The sequence below is a fragment of the Juglans microcarpa x Juglans regia genome, chromosome 2D (genome assembly GCF_004785595.1).
Source record: "Juglans microcarpa x Juglans regia isolate MS1-56 chromosome 2D, Jm3101_v1.0, whole genome shotgun sequence".
Lineage (NCBI taxonomy): Eukaryota > Viridiplantae > Streptophyta > Magnoliopsida > Fagales > Juglandaceae > Juglans > Juglans microcarpa x Juglans regia.
The window spans coordinates 16,121,720-16,143,149 of NC_054596.1; the positions used below are offsets into that span (position 1 = coordinate 16,121,720).

Below are 21,430 nucleotides of genomic sequence, written 5' to 3' on the forward strand. Positions count from 1 at the left end.
GAGAGAGAGAGAGAGAGAGAGAGCAGAGATGAGAGAGAGAGAGCAAGACGAGAGAGAGAGAGAGAGCAGAGATGAGAGAGAGAGCGAAGATGATGAGAGAGAGTTGATGAGAGAGAGAGACGGGAGAGAGACGCTGGTGAGAGAGAGATGAGAGAGAGAAGCCAAAGGAAGAAAAAAAAACAATTGGATGAGAGGCATCCACGTAGTGTGTGCATTGTGTGCACCACTACAGTGGATGCCGTATAGCACTTTTCTATATATTTTAATCAAAATACCCCATTTAGTTCTCTCCAAAATCCTCAAATTTAAGACCAAGGCTTTTAATATGAAAATGGATAAAAAAGGAATTTTTTTATGTTAAGCTTTCCGTTAGACTTCACCACCTTTATCAACGAGGAAGATGATAGATCATATAGCAGACCTATTTCATGGAAAAATAAAGATCAGAATATTGTAAGAAGTCCCATTAGGGTATTGGTCTCATGGGTCGGCGAAAAATAGGGATCAAAATGCAATCTTATAGTGACACAAAGGGCTTTATATAGATCCATTGGCAACAGTTAACAAGATACATAGCCATTGATATAATCGAACAATTATATCTCTCCACACACCTCCAATGGAAAACTGTCACCATGGAGAGTAGTCCTGTGTAGGAAATTGATCAACCCGGTCCGTCCGTAAAATCTGACCTGACCTGATCCGAAAAATGCAGTTTTAACTATTGTTCGGGTTCGACCCGTACAACCCGGCTTATAAACCTTTAGAACACATTTTCCTCTACAAATGAAAAGCCTAGCCAGCTAGCCCCACTTCCCAGAATCCTCACTTCTTTCATCACGACGCCACCACCACCGCCTCCGTTCCCTTTCGTCCATTCGTCGTCTAGATGGAAAACAACTAATCTTTCTGCCATCATTATGGGTCAAGATTAGATTTCCTGACTCCAAGAGTTGAGCGATGGTCCTATTGTTTCTTGATTTTGAAACAATATATGTTGACTAGATTTGTTGGCTCAAAGAAATCAAGCGCAAAGGTTAAAGATGCCTTGCAAATCGGTTAAAGGTACGAATTTTTTCTAAGATTTGAAGGAAAAATCTGGGTTAGGTGAATTTATCCTCATCAAACTACTCATGAAAAGTTACCGACCAAAAAGAAAAAATTACTCATGAAAAACTGTGACTCCAACCATTTGAATAAATGCCTCAAAAACGAAAAGAAAAAAAAATGATACCAAAGCCACTGTGAACATACGGGTAAACACAAAAGTGACGCTACCTTCTCCAAAATTTTATTATTATTATTATTATTTTTTAACATGTCTCTTTGGTTTGGCATTTGCTGTGTCCTATTTTGGTGGGTTTTGGTGCAGAGAAAGGTCGCATTGCCTTGTGGCATTTGCAGAGACAAAGGGTTTTCTATATGAAAATTGTGTAAAGGAATTGCCAATCGCTGGTATTTGTATATCGCTCGACGCTAGTATTTGAAATTGAATCTGATTATTAAAAGAAAAAAAACACGGGTTGACTTGATCAGGAATGTGCGGGTCAGGTCGATTCCGTCTGTTGATATCATAAAGACGGTTCGGGTCGGGTCGGACTCAAATTCTTAACGGGTTGCTTGGGTTGCAGCCCTAATGGAGAGGATGTACATGCAGCAAGATGCACACTCTTATTGTGCGGTCACTCTAGGGTAGGGGGTTGAGAGTTACCTCTTTAAAGAATATTAATTATTAAAGAGGTTGGGCTCTTTAAGACTGTTAATCACTGTGTCTACTTGGACTTGTGATTAGTCGAATAAACTCAAGTTACAAAACTCGGGCCCAAAAAGCAAAAGCAACCGAATAAAAATATCAGAATTCAGTTGATATACATATAGCTCCTCGATTTTCACCTCATTCCAAGCAGAATAACATTTAATATTCGAATTACAAAATTAGCACGTTTAACTTAAAACATATTTGGGAATTGGAACACATAACAATTCCAATGGTGTCTGATTAAACATGCTTGCTGCTGCTATTCGGTTTCCCAAGATTTTTGTGGAGGATTGAAAGCGATGCCACAAGCTCCGAAATATTTGAGACTAGTTGGGAGCTATTTCCATAGCTTCACAGTGTTGTCATGACTTGCTGAGGCAACCATTCCGGTGACTGACTGTGCCAAAGCCGAGATGATGTTCTCGTGTGCTGAAATTGTCATGCTTTTGTTCTCAGCCATGTTCCATAACTCCAATGACTGCATCCCATCACCCAGTACGGTTTGCAAAACACAAATAGCAATAAATTAACCTTACTTGAATCATGAAAGCTCCGTTCCATATGACTATGCATGCATTTTTACAAAACTAGAAGGCGGAATCACTTCGTCACAAGAATAAATTCATAGCAAGGAGACAAAAAGAACCAAGAAGCATATTGCAGTCGAAGTGAAGTGCAATAAAAACTCATGTGCATGGTATTACTTCCATTTCCAAGGGATTACAAACACCTGAGCAGAGTTAGTGTGAAGGTTGCATAGGGATAAAAATATACATTTTATTAAACTAATCCCCACCTCCCGAAACCAATGTTTCGGTGGTAAACGGGTGGAATGGGATTGGGCATTAGGGCTGGGCCAATCTTAGCAACATAAAACTGTCTATAAAGGATTAGGGTAGCAACCTCCTCATTACGATCTGAGGACTGGCGGTAATGGAATGAAACCTTTGATGCGAGGAAAAAAACATGATAATGATACTCCTACAACTATTTTACAACTTGTTTTACACTAGTCTGTGTAGTTGTGCCACTTGATTATAAATAATCTCAGTTTTACATAACTACCCTCTATTCAAAATTGAGTTATAAAATAGTTGCAAGTTAATCATTTTCCAAACAAAATCATGCACACAGCTTTACCAGTAGACACTTGGCATCAACCCAAGTTATTTTATTTTCTAAAAATTTACCCCATGAAGAGTACTAGGAATTACCGAGATTCCTCCAATGACCAAGAGAGTTGAATAACTAGGGTGAAAGACACAAGAGTAGAACTGATTCCCATTAGAGCCGAGCTCCTGAACGCACTCTCCCGAGGCTAATGACCAAATCTTCACCAAGTTCTGACTAACAGATGCCAAGTAATCTCCATTTGCATCCCAGCAAATATAATTTACCATTTCCGAATGTCCCTATGAGGAAGATGGAGGATTTAAATAAAAAAATAAATAAATAAATAAACCAGGTGCTACCAAAAGAATTGACACAATCAACATCTCAAGAGGTTGTGTCAGTTAGTCAGTCTCAGCCGATACTTGTCAGCAACCACACATCCCTTACCTGGAATGAGTATGTTTGCCTGTCAGTTTCGACATCAAAGATGGACACCACTTTATCTGAAGCTGCTGCCAACAACTGTCCAATTCTTGGTTGAAATCTCACTTGTGCCATACCTCCCTATACCAAACAATGGAAGATTAGATGTTGCACCCCTCGTTTTTTACTTATAAAAAAAAACAAAAAAAAAAAAGCAAACGACGGAAGATTAGAACTAATAGATAACTTCAGTGCAGCTTTAACATTGAATATGGACCAAAAGTGGAAAGAAAGAACCAACCTTGGAGACATGAGTGCGGGAGAATGTATTAATGTTCCAATAGTGTATTTCATTGTTATTATCACAGAAACAGAACAGATCAGTCTTCTTTGGGTGGAAATCAAGGGACATAACAGCTGAAGCGTGTGCATTATATGCTTGCAGACAATAGCTTGGCTGCCAGGATATCTCTTGTAAGTTAATCTTGGGAGTAGAGTAGAAATTGAATATACAACTTATTGAATGAGAATACATATTATCAGAAAAACACAGAGCACATGGAAAGAAATGCCTCTGAAGTCTAGAAAAATGTTGCAAATTAATATTAAACCAAAACCCACGTTTTAGGTGGAAGAGAAAGAAGGTGACATTACATTTGCTGCATCCCATAATCGCACAGACTTATCCACTGAAGTTGTAGCCAGCTGAGACGAATTCGGCCTAAAACGAACATCTGTAATCACTGATTTGTGTTCTTCAGGGGTGCCTTCTGTTTTTAGTGTGTCCATGTTCCAGAGGACAACCTAATACATACAGCAATGTAAATATACTTGAATTTATTCTTTCTTTACTTCCGTTATATTGTTTATGCCAATGTGAAAGAGTGGCTAAACTAATTGAGAACAAATAATAAAATGCAAAGCAAAAGAATCTCAATTTTTTACAAGTAAACAAAAGAATATCATTGATCGCAACAGAAACAGGTAGCCATCATTGATATAGACCTGTTGGTTTAAATGGCATATAAATGGTTCTTCCTGTGTGACCTCCAAGTCTGAGGTCAGTGGTTGGCTATCAACAAAGTGACATTATAGTTGTTATATAATTCATTGGTGTTCTTGTGTACCAAAAATGGTAAGAAAATATAATTCCCACAATGTCATAAGAGTTCCTCAAAAGTGGCATTTTCTCCTTACTCCAAAAGGAAATATACCTTCTTGTCATGTCCAGCACTAGCAAGCAACTTCCCATCTGAAGAAAAATGACAGCAAGTAACCATGCTGTTTCTTGTCCGTATGCAACCAACTTCACTGAAGGTAAAACCTGAAACACAGAATGTGGCCATAGGTACCTTGCAGAGCAAATCAATTGCCACAAGCCTTCATGGACGCAATATGATGATGAGTTACCTTTAGAAGACTCTTTTTGGTGCTCAGTTGGACTTTGCTTCAACGTCCCATATAAGTTCCCTCCATCTCCATCATGAGACAGAAATGACTCCACATTATCATCTAAAGCACTGACATCTCCAAATCGTTCCATATCTTCCTGAAATAAAAATAACTTTCTCAGAAGCATACTAATATTCCACTCTATTTGGCTTCTATGTTATGGTACCTATATGGCAGATACATCTCTACAAACTCAATGCTCAAACATCTGTTTATATGAGAGCTCAATTGAAGATGATTTCCAAGAAGATTGCATATATTTATTGTGAAACAATAACAGATAAGTTACTTGTACACTTAGAGATTAAGACACCATATCTACCATATATCTTAACTAAATTGATGAATAAGATGTCTGCTGAATGGCTCTAAAATAGGTTAAACCACAAGCTTAATATCAACATACAAGCAGATTAGAAGATGACGCAAGGCCTGCCGTCCCCTCAGGACCATACATCATCAAGCTTTTAGGCACGCTGTTAACATGCTGGATGCTACTTGCTGTTGTTATTCCATCGCCAGGTGTGTGGGTGGATGGTGGAGAACTAGGAGAAGGGCCAACCGTATTTCCTGTACCAGTACTGTTCGCAGCTCCAGAAGAAGAATGCTGTTTTCTTTTTCTGAAATTCTGCAGCCAAAAACAAAAAAGTAATGGCACAAGTCTTCTAATTGAAAATGTGGCAGCAGGAATCCTTTGAATTGTAAACAGTATATTCCCGGGAAATAGATTACAGAAGAAGAATAAGATATCTAAGATATCTACTTATCTGCATAATCTGAAAAATTAATTATAACCTGTTGCAATTGGTCCTGCTGTTGAGATGAAGAATGTTGCATCTGGCCCATCTTCATCTGTTGAATGCCCACCAAAGGCTCAGAAAGACTATTTACACAGACAACTAAGTGAAGTTGAAAATACTAAACTGCTTCATATGGACACTGATGACACAATTCAGAAAATCTAGAATACAATATAATCTGCATGAAAGAGAGCTAGTATGGTTACGCGTACACAAGTACACAGACATACAGACATATGAATACTTATTTTCTCTGTTTTTGTTTTGGATGGGATAATTGGTACATTCATAATCTTCTATATTTGAATGAACATTTAAACACAAGAAACATGGATGGAAGTGCCTTATATGCACGCACTAGAATAGGCACACACCCTTGCATTACAGAATCAATTAAATTATTGATCCACTCAGAAATTTCCTATGTGATCTCACTTTCCTCTCTTTCTCTCTCTCGCTCACACATGGGTGTGTGTAGGCACCCACGCATATAGAGCTTGCAAATATAGATTTATCTTTTTGGTTGTAAGAGCATTGGCATTGGACTAGCCAAATGCCAATACAAGTCTAAACTTTCGCTATATGTGACAAAAAGCTTCCACATTGGACTAGCCAATGCTCCAAAGCTCAAGACTTGAGCTATAGTAAAAACAGAAGACTAGCCAATATTGGCGAGTCACTGTTCGCATAAAATAAAATATTATTTTATGATTTACTCGTTCCCTCATTCTTTTCTCTCTCTTCAAACCCGCGTATTCCCTCGTTCGTCCCTCCTCTTCCTCGATCGATTATCTCCATCTTCTCTCCGTTTTTCTTCCTCTTCTGTTAAAATCTCTCTCTCTGTCTCTCCTTGCAAAACCATATTCCGAGCTGCTTTGGTTTAGGTAAGCTTACGTCCCTTTTGTTCCCCTGATTCTTAGCTTATTTTTCATTTTATTTTCTCGTTGTTATGGAAATATTTGATCTTTCGATTTGGTTGCCAATAAAAACGAAGAAAAATTATTGAACTTTTGATTATTTGTTGGTTTTGGTTCTTGGGGGAGAAAAAGGTATCATTTACTAGAGTTTGGTGAGCATGTTGCTATCAAGATCTTGGAGAGGCCAGAAAATGATCCAGAAAAGGCACAGCTGATGGAGCAACAATTTCAACAGGAAGTTATGATGCTGGCCACATTGAAGCATGTAAATATAGTTCGGTTTATTGGTGTCTGTTGGAAACCAATGGTTGGTCTTGGGATGCTTTTGTTCTACAAGCATTTGATTCCAGTTTATGGGTTCGAATAGTTGTTGTTCTGGGAGCTGTTGGGTTTTGCCTAGGATTTCTTGTATATTAGTTCGTAATTGGTTTCAGGATGAGGAAGAATTCTCTAATTAAAATGAAATTATTAATTAATATATGAAGTGTATTTGCAAAATATAAAAAAAAAAAATTGTCAAATATTATTAAAATAATATAATATAATATTATTATTTTGACTTTACGATGGCTAGTCTAATATGGATTCACCTAGCCAAAAATTGATGCTATAGCCAAAAGTTTAGATTCTAGCTAAATTTTGGACTTAATGCTCTAACTACCTCTTCCTAGTAGTGAAAAAACCAATACAAATTAGTTCAAAAATAAATCAGGGTCTGCACTCAGGCTTCAGCTTCTACTCCTAACAAACAAACCCAATAGGCAAATTAGACAATATGACGTATATTTGGTAATTTATTATATCTGGGAGTCATTCCCACCCTTTTGGTCTCCTTTACCTATATATAACATTTACATTTGCTGAGAAAAACGTTCCTTTCTGCTAAATTTTCACAAAGAGATGATAACTAACTCCAATAAAAAACAACTAACTCTAAACGTTTTTCTTTGCATAAATAAAGCCAAATGTACAACCTACTTAATAAAGAAAATTACCAAAACTACAAAAATATTGAATTTATTATTAAGAAACATCTAGATTAGAAAAATATGGTAGTAAAAAAATCAACTATGCCCTGGACTGTACAGTTCCAAGTTCCAAAATCAAATTTATCCCTTCTGGCCATTATAGAAGCAAGTTTACTTTTATAATCCTTAAGGCTTTAAAAACAATTGATGGGTGACAAGTGATACTCCGGCTTGTCATGAACGTGTAAGGTCACACATTGGGAGAGTAGATCGTGAAGGTGTTGCACAAGTGCTAAATCACACATTGGATATTTACTAGATAGAACTAACATTTATAAGATTTTTTTTATTAAAAAAGCATTTATAATATTCCAGAGAACTCCAATTAACTTTGATTAATCTTTTTGGAATATAACATAGATGAGACTAGCAGATCCCTAGTTCATCATATAATGTGGTATCAAGGCACTACGTAATGAGAGCCTTGACAAGCACATCAAAGATTTGGGTAGAGTAGATTGTGAAACCTGGGATTATCATAGATGCGTTAAGTCCCACATTAGGTGGGTGGATTATGAAGGTGTTGCAATGGGTGCTAATTCTCACACTGAATGTTCATTAGATGGAACTGGGCTTTAAAATATTATTAAGGGGTTGTTTGGAAGAGGTTTCATCTCATTCCATTTCATCTCATCACATCTCATTTCATTTCATCTTATCTCATCTCATTCCCAAACATCACTTAAACACAAACACTTTATTCAACTTTTTCATCTAATTATTACAACTTTCCCAAACTTCCAAACAAAACACAAAAAAACAATTCAACTTTCTTAAATCTAAAAACAAATATAATATTAAAATATTATATTTTAACAATATTTTAACTTTATAATATTTTTATTCAACTTTTTCTCTCTCCTTTCCCAAAACCCAATAAAATATCATAACTCAAACCATTTCACTACTATTAACAGATTTCTCATCTCATCTCATTCCCCAAGCATCCCCTTAGAGTTCCAATTGTAACTTTGCCTCATGATTTTTTGGTATAGATGAGACTAGTGCATCCCTAAGTCGTAACGTGCATCCCTAAGTCGTAACATGAAAAGTCTACATATTCTAGATCAAGTTATTCAAGGTTATCATATCACATACAATGTAGTGCAGATGCTAAATAGCATCAAAAGCTTGCACATATTCCCTTTGTAATTAGAGATGTTATCATAAACTGTGGAAAGAGAACTGCCCAGAGGAAAAGCTCCAAAAATAAAAAGATAACAATTATGTATAAATATTTTAGAAGAGAAGAGCTTAGAGTCGATTGTACCAATATCCTTTGTGTTCATGTTTTTGTGCATGTAGTGAATGCTAATCTACATAAGTTTGCATCTGATTTAGTAAAGTATTCTAACCTTTGGTGAACTTGCTTGCGCTGGAGAGCATATAGACCCATCATTTCTTGTGGATTGACCATCTTTTGCATTCAAGCTACCCCTAGGCAGTCCACAAAATCGACGTGGATCCATATCTCCATAGTTAGATGAATTTCCAAGGTTGCTTTGTGCCTGAGCCTGTGCCATGACCTGCTGTTGTTGTGATGCTAGAAGAAACTGACTTTGAGTTGGTAGATTAGGTTTCTGTACTTGTACACCTAAACTTGGTCGTAGCTGGTCAATTCCCTAAATACAACTTGGCAACATTCAAGGAATAGCCCAAAATTCATACTAAATGGAAGACTAGAATGTGCAACATACAGAACACCATTTACAACTTACAGTTAAAGGCCAACCCTTTAGCGGAAGACCAGTGATGCCTTGATTCAATCCTGAAGGAAGCAGGGAAAGAACAACATAGGGAAACTTTAAAATGATGATTATTTCAATCATGACTTCAGAAAGTTTCCTAACCAATTCCCAATTATAATGACAGTCAAGTAAGCCTCCTCTTAAAATATTCATAAAGTTAACATATGTGGGTGAGGGACTTTAAAGATACTCCGAAAGAAAATATGGACAGAGGAAGTCTTACAAAGAAAGTCCAGATCATTGGAAATATTTGCTAAAATTGAATCTCTCTAATGACTGTTTTCTAGTTTCTAATACCAACATTAAGAGAAAATGGGCACACACATAAAATTAAAGCAAACACACAGGTGCGCACACAAAATTGCACAATATTGATTACATCTCACAACCATAGAATCAACAATTTCAATGTAAAGTAAAACTGTATCATATTTGCATCTCATCTCCATATATGTGCTTCAATAATACCAAGATACATGGATGCAACAGTTTATCCACTAGGTAATAAAAAACTAGGCATTCACTCTTTCATAAATAGTTCCCCTTATATTTTAGAGACAAAGTAAGGGCCTTCTAGTTGCATCATCTTGGGCTGATGAGAATTCACTTTTAAAGACTAACATAGAAGCTATTGACTAAACTATCAATCTTAAAACTTATTTTTAAAGTGATATTACCCGAAATGAGGATTGCTAGAAGATGCAGGTTATGAGTTAGAACTTGGTATACTAATTATCTCAAAATATGTCACAATGAGGGTAGCTTTTATATTTTTTTTATTGGCACCGGGTATCCAGGAACAGCGTCCTGACTAATCCCATGGGTGCACAGGCCCTCGGCAAGGAGTTTCCTGCAAGTACACCTCAGGTAATTCAAGGGAAAAATCCCCCAATCCGATGGCTCCTAGAGATTGTTTGCACCCAAGGGGGTTTGAACCTTAGACCTAGGAGGAGCATATCCCCAAGCCCAAGGCCTTTACCACTTGAGCCAACCCCTAGAGATTGTTTGCACCCAAGGGTAGCTTTTATATTATACATAGATTTTTGACGTAGGAATGTCTTTTTGTTAGAAATTAGAAAAGGACAACATCAAACCTGAAATACTGACACGATTAAGATGAACCAAATCATAGCTGCTAAATGTTACCATAATATCCCATAATAAGGCATACTCATAATTTAGCCAAATTCAATTTGGTCTTATCACGAGTGATATCTACTTTCTAAACATGATTTTGTTTACATTATAGCCTTAAACTATGTCTCCAAAAATGCTTCCTTTCAAGTTTAATCAATCCCTCCTTTCTAAGATGTCATTGGGGTCTCAATTACTGATTTGGAATAGAAAGTACCAAAGCCAGGTTGGTAGGGTATTCCTAAATGGTGTCACTAATACAAGCCCAATGAGTTCCCTTGGAGAGAGGGGGCAATGAGAATGACATTTCATTCACTAATATGAAAAGTGTGACAATGAGGCTATGGTATAGACCGTTTCAGTTCATAGAGGGCCAGGAAACCATACCTGCACCACCTACTCCAGATTTTGACTGAAAAATGGCTTGTCCATAAACTGATGAAGGATCCATTGGCAAGCTTTTTTGGCTTGCACCCAAACTAACCTCACTTTTGATGTCCTACAAACTCCATATATAAAACCCTCAGCATGTCTTGGGATAAAGGGAGGGGGGAAGGAGAGCCAAATGTAACTAGAGCATATAGTCTGAGTAGTTACAGTTGTTAAAGGACTTCGTGCCTGGATTTGTTGCAAAGCTGCAGACATGTTCCCAGAAGTACCTTGTACCAACTGGCTGAATCAACAACAATAACCACAGATGTAGGAGCCATCCAACCATGCAGAAAGGGAGAATTAGAGATCTGGTAGATATATATATATATATATATATATATATATATATATATGCATTTACATGCATGCGTGAATGTACATATATACATGCATACATGCAAGTGAAAAAAATTTACCCAGGATGATTGGTTGCTGATTTGAGAAGTGCCATCCTATTTGTATCAAGTGCTGGGGGTGTTTCTGAATCCATTGAATGAGGGTGTTTCATACGTTCCTCATACATTTTCATGGCCAATATGCTGGCTGATGGCTGCCCCATCATTCCTTCAGAGTTCATAGCATTCATAGAACTGCCAATAGCAGGATGATTAGGATCTCTGCGTTGTAGCTGTGCATTGCGCTGTTGCATGAGTTGCAATTGCTGCATTTGCAGTTGTTGTTGCTCCCTTGACTTAATTTGCTGGGCCTAAGATTAATGAAATAAAAACATAAAAAGCATTGAAAAGCCAAAAACAAAAAGAAACAAACAAACAAATCCAAGCAATCTACATAATGCAGAACACCTCAATGTAAGCAGCAGCAGGCTCAGAATGCTTCTCATTTGTCCTTGCAATGAATATGTCCCAAAAGACAGACCACCATTCAAAGAGAAATCCTCCAGGAGCATCAATTGCTGCACATCCACAATTAAACTTAAAAACCAGATCACTCTCTTCCTTACTAATATAGACCACAACTTTTATTTTGGAATGGGTAAGTTATAATGTAAACCGTGATTTTACTAACAATCAAATGAACCACAATAGTGTCATCATTAGCAAGCAGCGTGGATCAACAAATTTACAACAGCATGACAACCTATTACATCGGTAGTCAAACTAAGGTTTTGACAAGAATGAGCTTTCAACATACCTACGGGATCTGTGGCAACTTTCCCTTCAGTCATAAAAGCTTTTGCAGAAGCATGCAATTTTCTTTTCAACAAATAATCATGAATGTAAACATCGAGCCTACAGCAAGATAAGCAAAGCAAGGCAAACATAACTTTTCAGAGCTATGATTACTCCAAACCATTAAAACTACAAGAACAAAACCCAAAGACGAATCAGCAAATTGAATACCGTGAAAACATACAAACAGTATACATACATCTTGTCGGCTTCCCAATTACTCTGTGCCATGTTTTATTTCAAATACCGAACAAATAATTACAAATAACCTCCGTTAGTCCCTGCAATTGAGCCATCCATACCATCAGATCATTCAACATAATTCCAGAATAAATAAAACCACAAATGGTCCAATTGGTTCCCGAAAAAACAGTAGAAAAAAGCCGCAAACATTATATCTTTTGTTGTCTCAACAGTATCAGTTCAATTTTGTCTTGAGCCATTATATGGCTGAATTGAACCGAACCATCTGTGTTTTCACATAAGAGAATAAAGTAAGCACTTCAAAGTTATTTTCCTCTTGCTTCTAAAGCTTTCTCTACAAACAAACACAGCAAAATTCAGGAACTAGATCGCAGGATTCAAACTCGCCAATTCAAATTGAACGCAAAAACCATAACAGTGGAAAGGATCAAAGCCTACAACAATATCCACAGGATCTCCACCTCACAAAAGCCTTACTTGAACTGACGCAAACAAAAGAAACTGAAATTAAACAAAATTCAAGTGCCAAAGAAATTTAAAACCTGCTCTTCCCAGAAATAGATTGTGCATTCCGCACAGAAACAGTGATCTAAAAACCATAAATGGTTACATAACATATAAATAATACGAATTGTTAATACTCTTACAATGGTCTCGACAGGCTAAAATTTACTTCTTCTCGAGAAAGTGACGGAATTTAGTGGAGTGTGGATGAAGCAGAACAGCTGGAGCTTTTAACACTGAGAGAAAAAGTATACGGGAATCGGGGCAACGCAACAGGGAGATATTTATGGGGGAGGCTTTATTTATAAAGGGCGCAAGGCTGAGGCTCGGAGTGAGTGAGATTTGACTCGGCTCGGGGTTTTATAAAGTTGAGCGGTTATTTGTGTTGCGGTTTGTACAATAAATTAAGATAAAAATTTTATAAAATATTATTAAAATATTATTTTTTAATATTAATATTATTTTAAAAAATTAAATTATTTATTATATTTTATATAAAAATTAAAAAAATTATAATTATAAAATAAAATAAAATACTTCTTATATCCAAACACGCGCTAATCTTGCCACGAAGGAAAGGTATATAATGTTTAACGTGGAGGGGTCAGGGGAGCTGTGGGTTAAGGTGTTCGGTGCTTAATCGATACTCGAATTATGGGAAAGTTCGGGATTTCACATTTTTTTCCCTTTTATTTGATTAGAAATGAGAAAATATACAAGTCATTCGAGAAAAATAATATTATTCATCCTAATTTTATTGTTTTCAATCATATATGTATTATATTTTAAATAATCGTTTAAAAAGTCATTAGTTTGTAACTAAAAATAAAAAATAACATTACCCTCGACTAAAATGGAAGAGTCCTACTTTCAAGTTAGTGTGGAAGATGCGTTCGTGTTTTTATATAACATAAACTTCTTTTCGAAGAACATATATAACATAAACTAGTTTATAATTATTGGTCTCAATATGATATGCCAATGGTGTGAGGGTATATCCTCAATCAACCGACTATTAATCATTCATTTAACCATTTTCTTTTATTATTGATAGAAAAAAGATATTTACAACTGTGAATTGTGCAATCGTCGCGTAATCGTTTTGAAAAATGTGAATAAAATATAGGACCCATATGAAAAAAATTAATTTTTTAATAGTAGACTCCACTATTTTTTAAAGCGATTACGCGACGTTTACGCACTTTACGATTGTATATAGAATTACTTGTAATGCTATTTTACATTTTAAATCTTGCCATATTTAATTAGACCAGGAATGCTACATACAATCGGCATATACAACCTTTGTGTAACCAGCTGACAAATTGGGTCTCACTTTATCCCTTTCTTCCTCCCTCTTTCTCTCTCCCTTTTCTTTTTCCATCTGTCAATGAAAAAATTAGAAACTTATTTAGTGCTTCTCTCTTACAAGATGGACTCCGTATCTGCCCTTCATCACCTAGTCGTCCTTCTTTGCAGAGTGTTCCGGCAACCTCGACTCTCTCAAATAGCTCTTTTTTTTTTTTTTTAAAGACTCAATTAGAAGTATTCCATTACTTGAGATAAATCTAACAGACGAGAACGAAAAACAATGGCAACAAACAGAAAATGATAATTTGTAAATGATCTTCAAACATTTGAAGCAAAAAAATTCATACTCCCGTCATTGAACTCAGGTTTAAACGTTACATAGAACTAAAACTGAAAATCAATAGGTTCTTCAAACTTAAAAACCACAAATCATATCATGCTTCAACCAAAGCCTTTGCTCTTGGGAAACAGACGGATGAGACCCTTCAGCAATACTACAAGAAAAAACATAATCCACCCAAAATCATATCAGATTAGGAAACAATTAGAACCCAACATTCAGAGTAGGACAATAAACTCATGAGAAAAATAATACCTTAGTGAATGTTTATTGGTAATTCCACGAGCTTCGCAGCCTTTCTACCTCTCCGTCTCTCTCTCTGTCTCTCTCTGGTCAAGTCCTCTGTAACCACACTGTTCCACCTTCATCTCTATCTTCTTCTGACTCTCTATAACCACAGTAACCACCGATTCCACTACCATTTAGCAACTTGTTTCAATATTCTCAGAATTTTGCTTGGAACAGAAGCAATGCCGACACAGAAGTGAGCTCTCGATGTGGTGGAGGATGATCCTGTGCAAGACAACCCCAGCAACCACCATGAAACCCTAGAGGACGCAAATGGTGCGTGTTTTACTTTAGCTTCCCCAAAATCTCCTCACGGAACCATGAAGCAATGCAAAAGAGAACCAGTTTGCAGACATTTTTGTTCAAAATTTTGACTCTTGGTTTGCTTGACGTTGTTCTTCATTTGCCCAGAATCTGATCGAAGCCATTCGTCGAGTAATGGGGACAATTTCACTGTTTGAACAAGTTTTTTTACTTGAATTTCACTGTGATGGAAGTTGGTAGCGGGTTTGGGTCTTTTGTGAGTGGTGGCTTGCCATGGATTGAGGTTGATTGGTGGTGGTAGTGGAAGGGAAGAAATCAAGAGAGAGAGTGTGTGTGTGTCAGAAACTTCAGAAACTTGAAAAGGAAGACGACTCTATGTCAATGGTTGGGAAAAGAGAAAATGAGAGAGTGGGGAGAATAAAAAGAAATCTGAAGGGGAGAATGAGTGAATGAAAAGAGAGAGAGTGTGAGTTTGAAACTAAAGAAAATTGAGAAGGAAGAGGGCTCTATATCGATGGTTGGGTAAAGAGAAAATGAGAGAGTGAGGAGAAGAAAAAAAAATCTAAAGAGAAAAATGAGTGAACGAAAAAAACTGATAGAGTGATAGAGATTAGAGAGGGAACAAAATGAGAGAGGAAAAAAATAAAATTTTTTATGCAATCGGTTAAGCGGGGTTTCCAATTAGTTGTAAGTAGAGTTTTTCTTAATTAAACATTATAACGTAGATTATTTTAAGTGGATATAATCATTATGTGTGATTGGAATTAGGAATAAAGTCAAGCTTCTAAGCACGATAGCCCACTGACGAAGATAATCTGCATAAGCATCCATAGCCCAAAATACAAGGATTCTGTACTAGGACATGGGTTAAGGTTATATAGCAAGAGGTGGACGTTCCATGATTCTTCCACGCCTGTCTGTCTGTCTGTCTGTCTGTCTATTCAGCATGGTGGTTGTAAGCCAAATCTTCGATAACATTGATGCAAAGGATGATGAACTCAGAACGTACAGCAAGAGCTGCGCAATGGTCAGGGAATTGAAACAAATTAAAGGGAAGGGAAAGAAAAACACAAATCGGCTTCAAAGATGGACGTGGTGGTAAAGGGGGCCCACATGAAGGTCACGTGTACTGGTGATGGTGCATGTGGGACACAAAAATCTAACAAAACTTAATAAAAAAATTAAGAATAATATTGAATACAATTATGAATTGTACAAATACAGCACATTTCTTTTAAAATATAATGCGATTTGGTATTAAAATATTAATTTTTTTATATAAATTTAATATTTATTTATTTTTTTTAAAAGTAGTGTGCTATATTTCTGCAGCTTACGATTCCATCTGGCATTACTGGATGATATTATTATTCTCATCCTGGACTTGTGACATTGTTAGGCAGCACGTGCACATTGACTAAGCAGTTACGTAAGAAAGGGAAAAGCAAAAAAGTTTCTGTTATATACAAAATTAGATCACGAGGTTTGTTTGAAAATCAAATTACTCGGTGTTTATAATTGAACTTATTACTCCATATTGTTCTTAGAAATCTATCAATAAACTGTTAGAAGCATCACAGAAACACCAACACCAACACTAATTCATCGTTCAACATGCGTTGTTTAAAAAAATACAAATAAACTTAAAATAAGGATTTAAAAAACTAAAAATTAAAAATGTTAATCTTGTTTAGAAAAAACCCACCCCCTAGTGGGGTTGGAAATCTCTATTCGGGAGTTCGCCGTTTTCAGGTTGGGTCATAAAGGTGTTTTTCAGGTCCGTCTGGTTGTGTGAATTAGGAGTGTAAGGAGTTCGGTCCGGACCAAAAAAACCGACCGATCTCAACTGAAAAAATTTGGACTAGACTAGATCGGATTGGACCGAACTTCTATATATATTTTAAAAATATTTTTAATAATTTAATATATTATTTTTATTTTGTAATTATATAAGTTAATGATGTAATTTTCATCTAATTTATTATTATTGACCATATAAAATATAAAATAATATATGCTATCAATTAATAATAAATCTTAAATCATGTGATAATTTGTCATTATATATAAATAGTTAATACATTATATATTCATACATACTCTATTATATACACTTAATTAAAATAATTAGGTAATTTTTTTTAAATACCTAAGTTGCAAGCAAGCATGAATAATCTATATACAATGAGATTATTTGATATTCATTAATTATATATAAAATATATGACATTATTAATGATTATGCGTACTAAAGAGTAAAATCTAAGTTAGTAAGTAGTAATTATCAACATCATAAATATAATTATAATAAAATATTTTTTTAATGAGTTATTTACATAATTCACATAATTTTAATTTAGTAATTTAAATAAATTTTTTATTAATTTATTTGAAAAAAAAAAGATGAAAAAAATAACAAAATAATTGGGCCAGACCTCTATGGATGTTCGGTCCAGTCCGGTCCAAGAAAAATGATGGACCGAAAATTCTATCACCCCCTAGACACCCCTAGTGTGAATGGTCCTATGTATAGGGGTGATGGAGGGTTTAGACAGGCCAAAGGTGACTCAATTAATGGAACCACAATAGAAGAAGAGAAAAATTAGGAAGCAAGGAATTGGAGAAGGAAGAGGAAATGACCTAACAAAGTTAGAGTTACACTAGTTGTTGGTGAAATATATAATAATAAAATAAAAAATTACAATGAAATTAAAGTTCAAGTAAAACTAGTTTGGACTAAAGTACAAATATCTCGTTCTCTTTAAGGAGATTCAAGTCCTCTATTATATACAAAGTTTCAAATGAATCGGTGCAGTAAATCTCCTCTAAGATATAATAACTCAACTAATCGTCGTATAACTCAAATCAACTCTGCACAAGTGGTTTCCCAAAGTTCTACTAGAAAACACATCTCTCTTGTTTGGAAAATTCTCACAAGTATATAAACACTTATTTTGTTTTTCTATATAAATCTTCTCTATATCTTACACAAAATAGTGAGTCAGTCAAACTCTTAAAACAATCATCAGTGTTAATCCCTCTAGGTGACCTTACCAAATACGTTACTAATTGCCATGTAATAAAGCCTCAATAAAACTGCAAGAAATTATGAGAAACTAGTAATGAAAACATACAAGAGACCATAAAGTGTTTTTTCTTTTTAGGAATAGGACACGTTGTATTGTTTGTAGTCAACTAACTGGTAGAACCTTGTATTAACATCTTCCTCTCTGGGTTCCCCCCAAGTAGAGGTCATCTCCTCTATCTTAGTACAAGCTTCTTTGTCTTTGTCTATGGAGTGTTCTTGATACAATATGGAGGAAGAGTTGGGCAAGCTTTATGAGAAACTATCTCTCATGGAACAGATTCAAGAGGAGATCCAAGTGGAGACTAGTTTATTAGAAGATGCCATTTCCAGAGGTGGTAAATTTTTTATAATAAAATTACTTACGGACAGACACTACAACAAGGAAGCTTTCAAGAAAACTATGAAGAAGATATGGCAACCAGTGAAGACCATTGAATTTTGTGATCTGGGTTCAATGTTAATACTGGTTGAATTTGTAGATATAAGGGATAAGGATAGAGTGCAACGTGAAGGCCCTTTGTCCTTTGACAAACAACTGGTGTTGGTGAAGGAATTCAATGGTAGGCAACAGGTTCACCAAATTCTTTTAACAGAAGCCCTATTCTAGATCCGGATATATGATCTGCCACTAATGGCACGAAATGAGTACATTGGTAACCTGATTGGAAATTCTATTGGAATAGTTGAAAAAGTGGATTCGAAGAAAGGTGAAATGGATTGGGGTGAATTTATGCATGTGCGTGTAGGTATTGATGTCTCTAAACCTCTCTTGAGAAAGAAAAAGATCACTATAGGTACAAATGATCCATGTTGGGTTCAGTTTACCTATGAAAGACTCCCAGACTTCTGCTATTGCTACGGACAATTGGGACATGGACATCGTGAATGTGAGAAATGACAGAACTCAAAGGAGAACTATAAGTCTGAAGGATTTCCATATGGGCAATGGTTTCATGCTGGGACTGCTGGAAGGCAGGGATGGGAGAAACGTACACAGAAGAGGTGGTCGATCAAACAAATCTGGTGAGCAACACTACTTCGGCGAGCAGTAGAAGTTAAGAATCAAACTTGGTGGAAAATAAGGACATAATAGAAATTGGGGGTGAATTAGATATTGAAATGAATATGGTTTCAGGAAAAATCCCACAAACAAGAGCCGAAAAATCTGCGGGAGATAGCTCTCTGATGGATAAAGGAAGCAAGAAATCAGGGCTGACCGTTACTGATATTGTAACCAATGATCAACGGCCAAAGCCTACTCAAAATAAGGAAGTAGAGTCTTCGATGAAGGCAATGGTAGGGGATGGCTTGTTGGGCCTGGGCCTTTTGGAGACAGGCCCATAGCTAGAAGCTATGAACTAAGAAGATAGCCTAATTACCACTCTACTTAAACACCCAAGCCCACTAGAGGGTAGACGATGGAGAAGAAAAACCCAAAATGTCACATTGGAAGCCCAAGAGGAAACCAATTATCAAAAGAAGAACATTAGGAAGAAACGGGCAGCTCCAAAGATTAAAGATGACTATAGAAGAACCCAGAAAAGACAAGCAGATAATTTGAATGAGGCTCACATTGTGGTGGTGCAAATTGAGACATCCATGGTCACAACCATGTTGGGAACAATGAAAATTTTAAGTTGGTAGGGTTGTAAATTGATCCAGTCTGGTCCGGTCCCGCTCGGTTAGGATCAATTTACCCTTATTGGACCAGACCAGACCGTTAGCTATTAGTTCGGCCCAGTTATTTTGTTATTTTATTCATTTTGTTCCATTTTTTTTCAAATAAATTAATTAAAAAATTATTTAAATTACTAAAATTAAAATTAAGTGAATTATTAATGTGGATTATGTAACTAACTCATTAAAAAAATATTTAACTATAATTGTATTTATGATGTTGACAATTACTACTTACTAACTTAAACTTTACTCTTTAGTATACATAATTATTAATAATGTACTATATTTTATATATGGTTAATGAATATCAAATAATTTCATTGTACATAGATTATTCATACTTGCTTGCAACTTATTTATTTAAAAAAAGAATTACCTAATTACTCTAATTAAATATAAATAGTAGAGTATGCATGAATGTATTACGTATAGACATATATTATGATATGATTTATGATACAATATTATTAATTGATAGTATATATTATTTAACATTTTATATGGTCAATTATAATAGATAAAATGGAAATTCCATAATTAACTTATATAATTAATATATAAAAACAATATATTATATTTTTAAAAAATAAATACTTCAATCGATCAGTTTCGATTCGGTCCAGTCCAAAACTTACAGACCCCGGGACTGGACTGAACCACTTCAGTCCCATACATTGTGGACCGAAATCGCCCACACCAAATTTCAGTCTAGTCTGGTCTAGTCAGGTCGATTTTTCCAGCCTGAACCGAAATTATTTCACCCCTATAAGTTGGAATTCTTGTGGACTTGGGAACCCACGTGGAATTTGTACACTTCGAGGCCTCTTCAAGAAGGAAGCTCTCAACGTTCTGTTTATTCAAAAGACAAAATTGAAGGCTCGCGATATGGAATCTTGTAAGTATCGTTTAGGTTATACAAACTGTTTGGTTGTTGGTTGTGATGGTAGAATTGATGGACTTGCATTAATATGGAAATGAGAGATTAATTTGTTTGTTCTGAGTTATTCAAAATCCCATATTTATTCTTTGATTGTTACTGATGATGCTAATAAAAACGAATGGTATCTAATGGGTGTTTATGGACATCCTAATATTGCATGTTAGAATTGAGACTTGGAATTTGATTAGGTCTCTGTGTCAGTTAGATGAAAAAGCTTGGCTTGTATTTGGCGTTTTTAATGAAATATTGGATCTTTTTGAAAAATGGGGTGGTAGAGATAGACCTAAGAAGCAAATGCTTGATTTTCGAGTTGTGCTAAACGACTTGATTTAAGGGACTTGGAGTTTGTTGGATCCCCCATATACTTGGTGCAATAAAAGGGAGGGGACATCAAGAATCAATAAGAGGTTAGATAGACTCTTAGCTAACTCTCAATGTTGTCAACTTTATCCAACAACCCTGTTACTCATGGAATTGCTGCCTATTCAGGTCATCTTCCTTTATGGATTGACACCGAGGGTGTGTATGAAGCTAGAAAAGAAAGAAAACCATTTAGGTTCGAAGCAATGTGGGTGTGGGAGAAAGATTGCACACATATTATTGAAGTAATAGCTTTGGAAATGTTCAAACCAATACTCACAAGGCAAGAATGAGGCTTACAAAGTTGCAAAAATCAGACCATCAATGCTTTGATCTGGTAGCCAATATTTCTGCAAGAGAAAAAGTCCAAAAGTGGTTAGAAAGAGAGAAAATAATGTGGCATCAGAGGTCTAAGGCTCTGTGTTGCAAGCAAGGGGCTAGAATTCTAAATATTT

General features: G+C 35.7%; 1 protein-coding gene and 1 long non-coding RNA gene across 4 annotated transcripts; one reads left to right on the top strand and one right to left on the bottom strand.

The window, feature by feature from the left end:
* Positions 1-1,825: 1,825 nt before the first annotated feature.
* On the bottom strand, positions 1,826-13,022 carry LOC121250179 (transcriptional corepressor LEUNIG_HOMOLOG-like). 3 transcript variants are annotated; one of them, XM_041149174.1, is made up of 18 exons: positions 12,848-13,022; positions 12,196-12,277; positions 11,959-12,056; positions 11,610-11,719; positions 11,223-11,512; positions 10,993-11,047; positions 10,762-10,873; positions 9,211-9,260; positions 8,848-9,114; positions 5,543-5,599; positions 5,154-5,375; positions 4,706-4,844; positions 4,510-4,619; positions 3,950-4,099; positions 3,597-3,752; positions 3,320-3,436; positions 2,974-3,171; positions 1,826-2,237 (listed from the first exon to the last, which is right to left on the bottom strand). In XM_041149174.1, exons 2-18 carry the CDS (start codon positions 12,225-12,227, stop codon positions 2,097-2,099), a joined length of 2,304 nt encoding a protein of 767 aa, XP_041005108.1. In that variant the 5' UTR covers positions 12,228-12,277; positions 12,848-13,022; the 3' UTR covers positions 1,826-2,096. The 3 variants fall into 3 exon arrangements, with proteins under 3 accessions (XP_041005108.1, XP_041005106.1, XP_041005107.1); XM_041149172.1 differs by having other exon boundaries at positions 10,972-11,047; positions 12,848-13,021; XM_041149173.1 differs by lacking the exon at positions 12,848-13,022 and adding an exon at positions 12,743-12,761 and having other exon boundaries at positions 10,972-11,047.
* Positions 13,023-13,976: 954 nt separating this feature from the next.
* Positions 13,977-14,766, top strand: LOC121250307. Its single transcript, XR_005937757.1, has 2 exons — positions 13,977-14,118; positions 14,616-14,766. It is a non-coding gene; the product is annotated as an uncharacterized LOC121250307 (long non-coding RNA).
* Positions 14,767-21,430: the final 6,664 nt, after the last annotated feature.

Excerpts from the sequence above, each read along its gene's own strand:
- LOC121250179 (XM_041149172.1), bottom strand. The coding sequence starts at position 12,227 with ATGGCACAGAGTAATTGGGAAGCCGACAAGAT. Across the intron at positions 4,100-4,509 it reads GTGCTGGACATGACAAGAAG|GTTGTCCTCTGGAACATGGA; the intron begins GTATATTTCCTT and ends TGTATGTATTAG. Across the intron at positions 3,753-3,949 it reads GATTATGGGATGCAGCAAAT|CCAAGCTATTGTCTGCAAGC; the intron begins GTAATGTCACCT and ends ATATCCTGGCAG.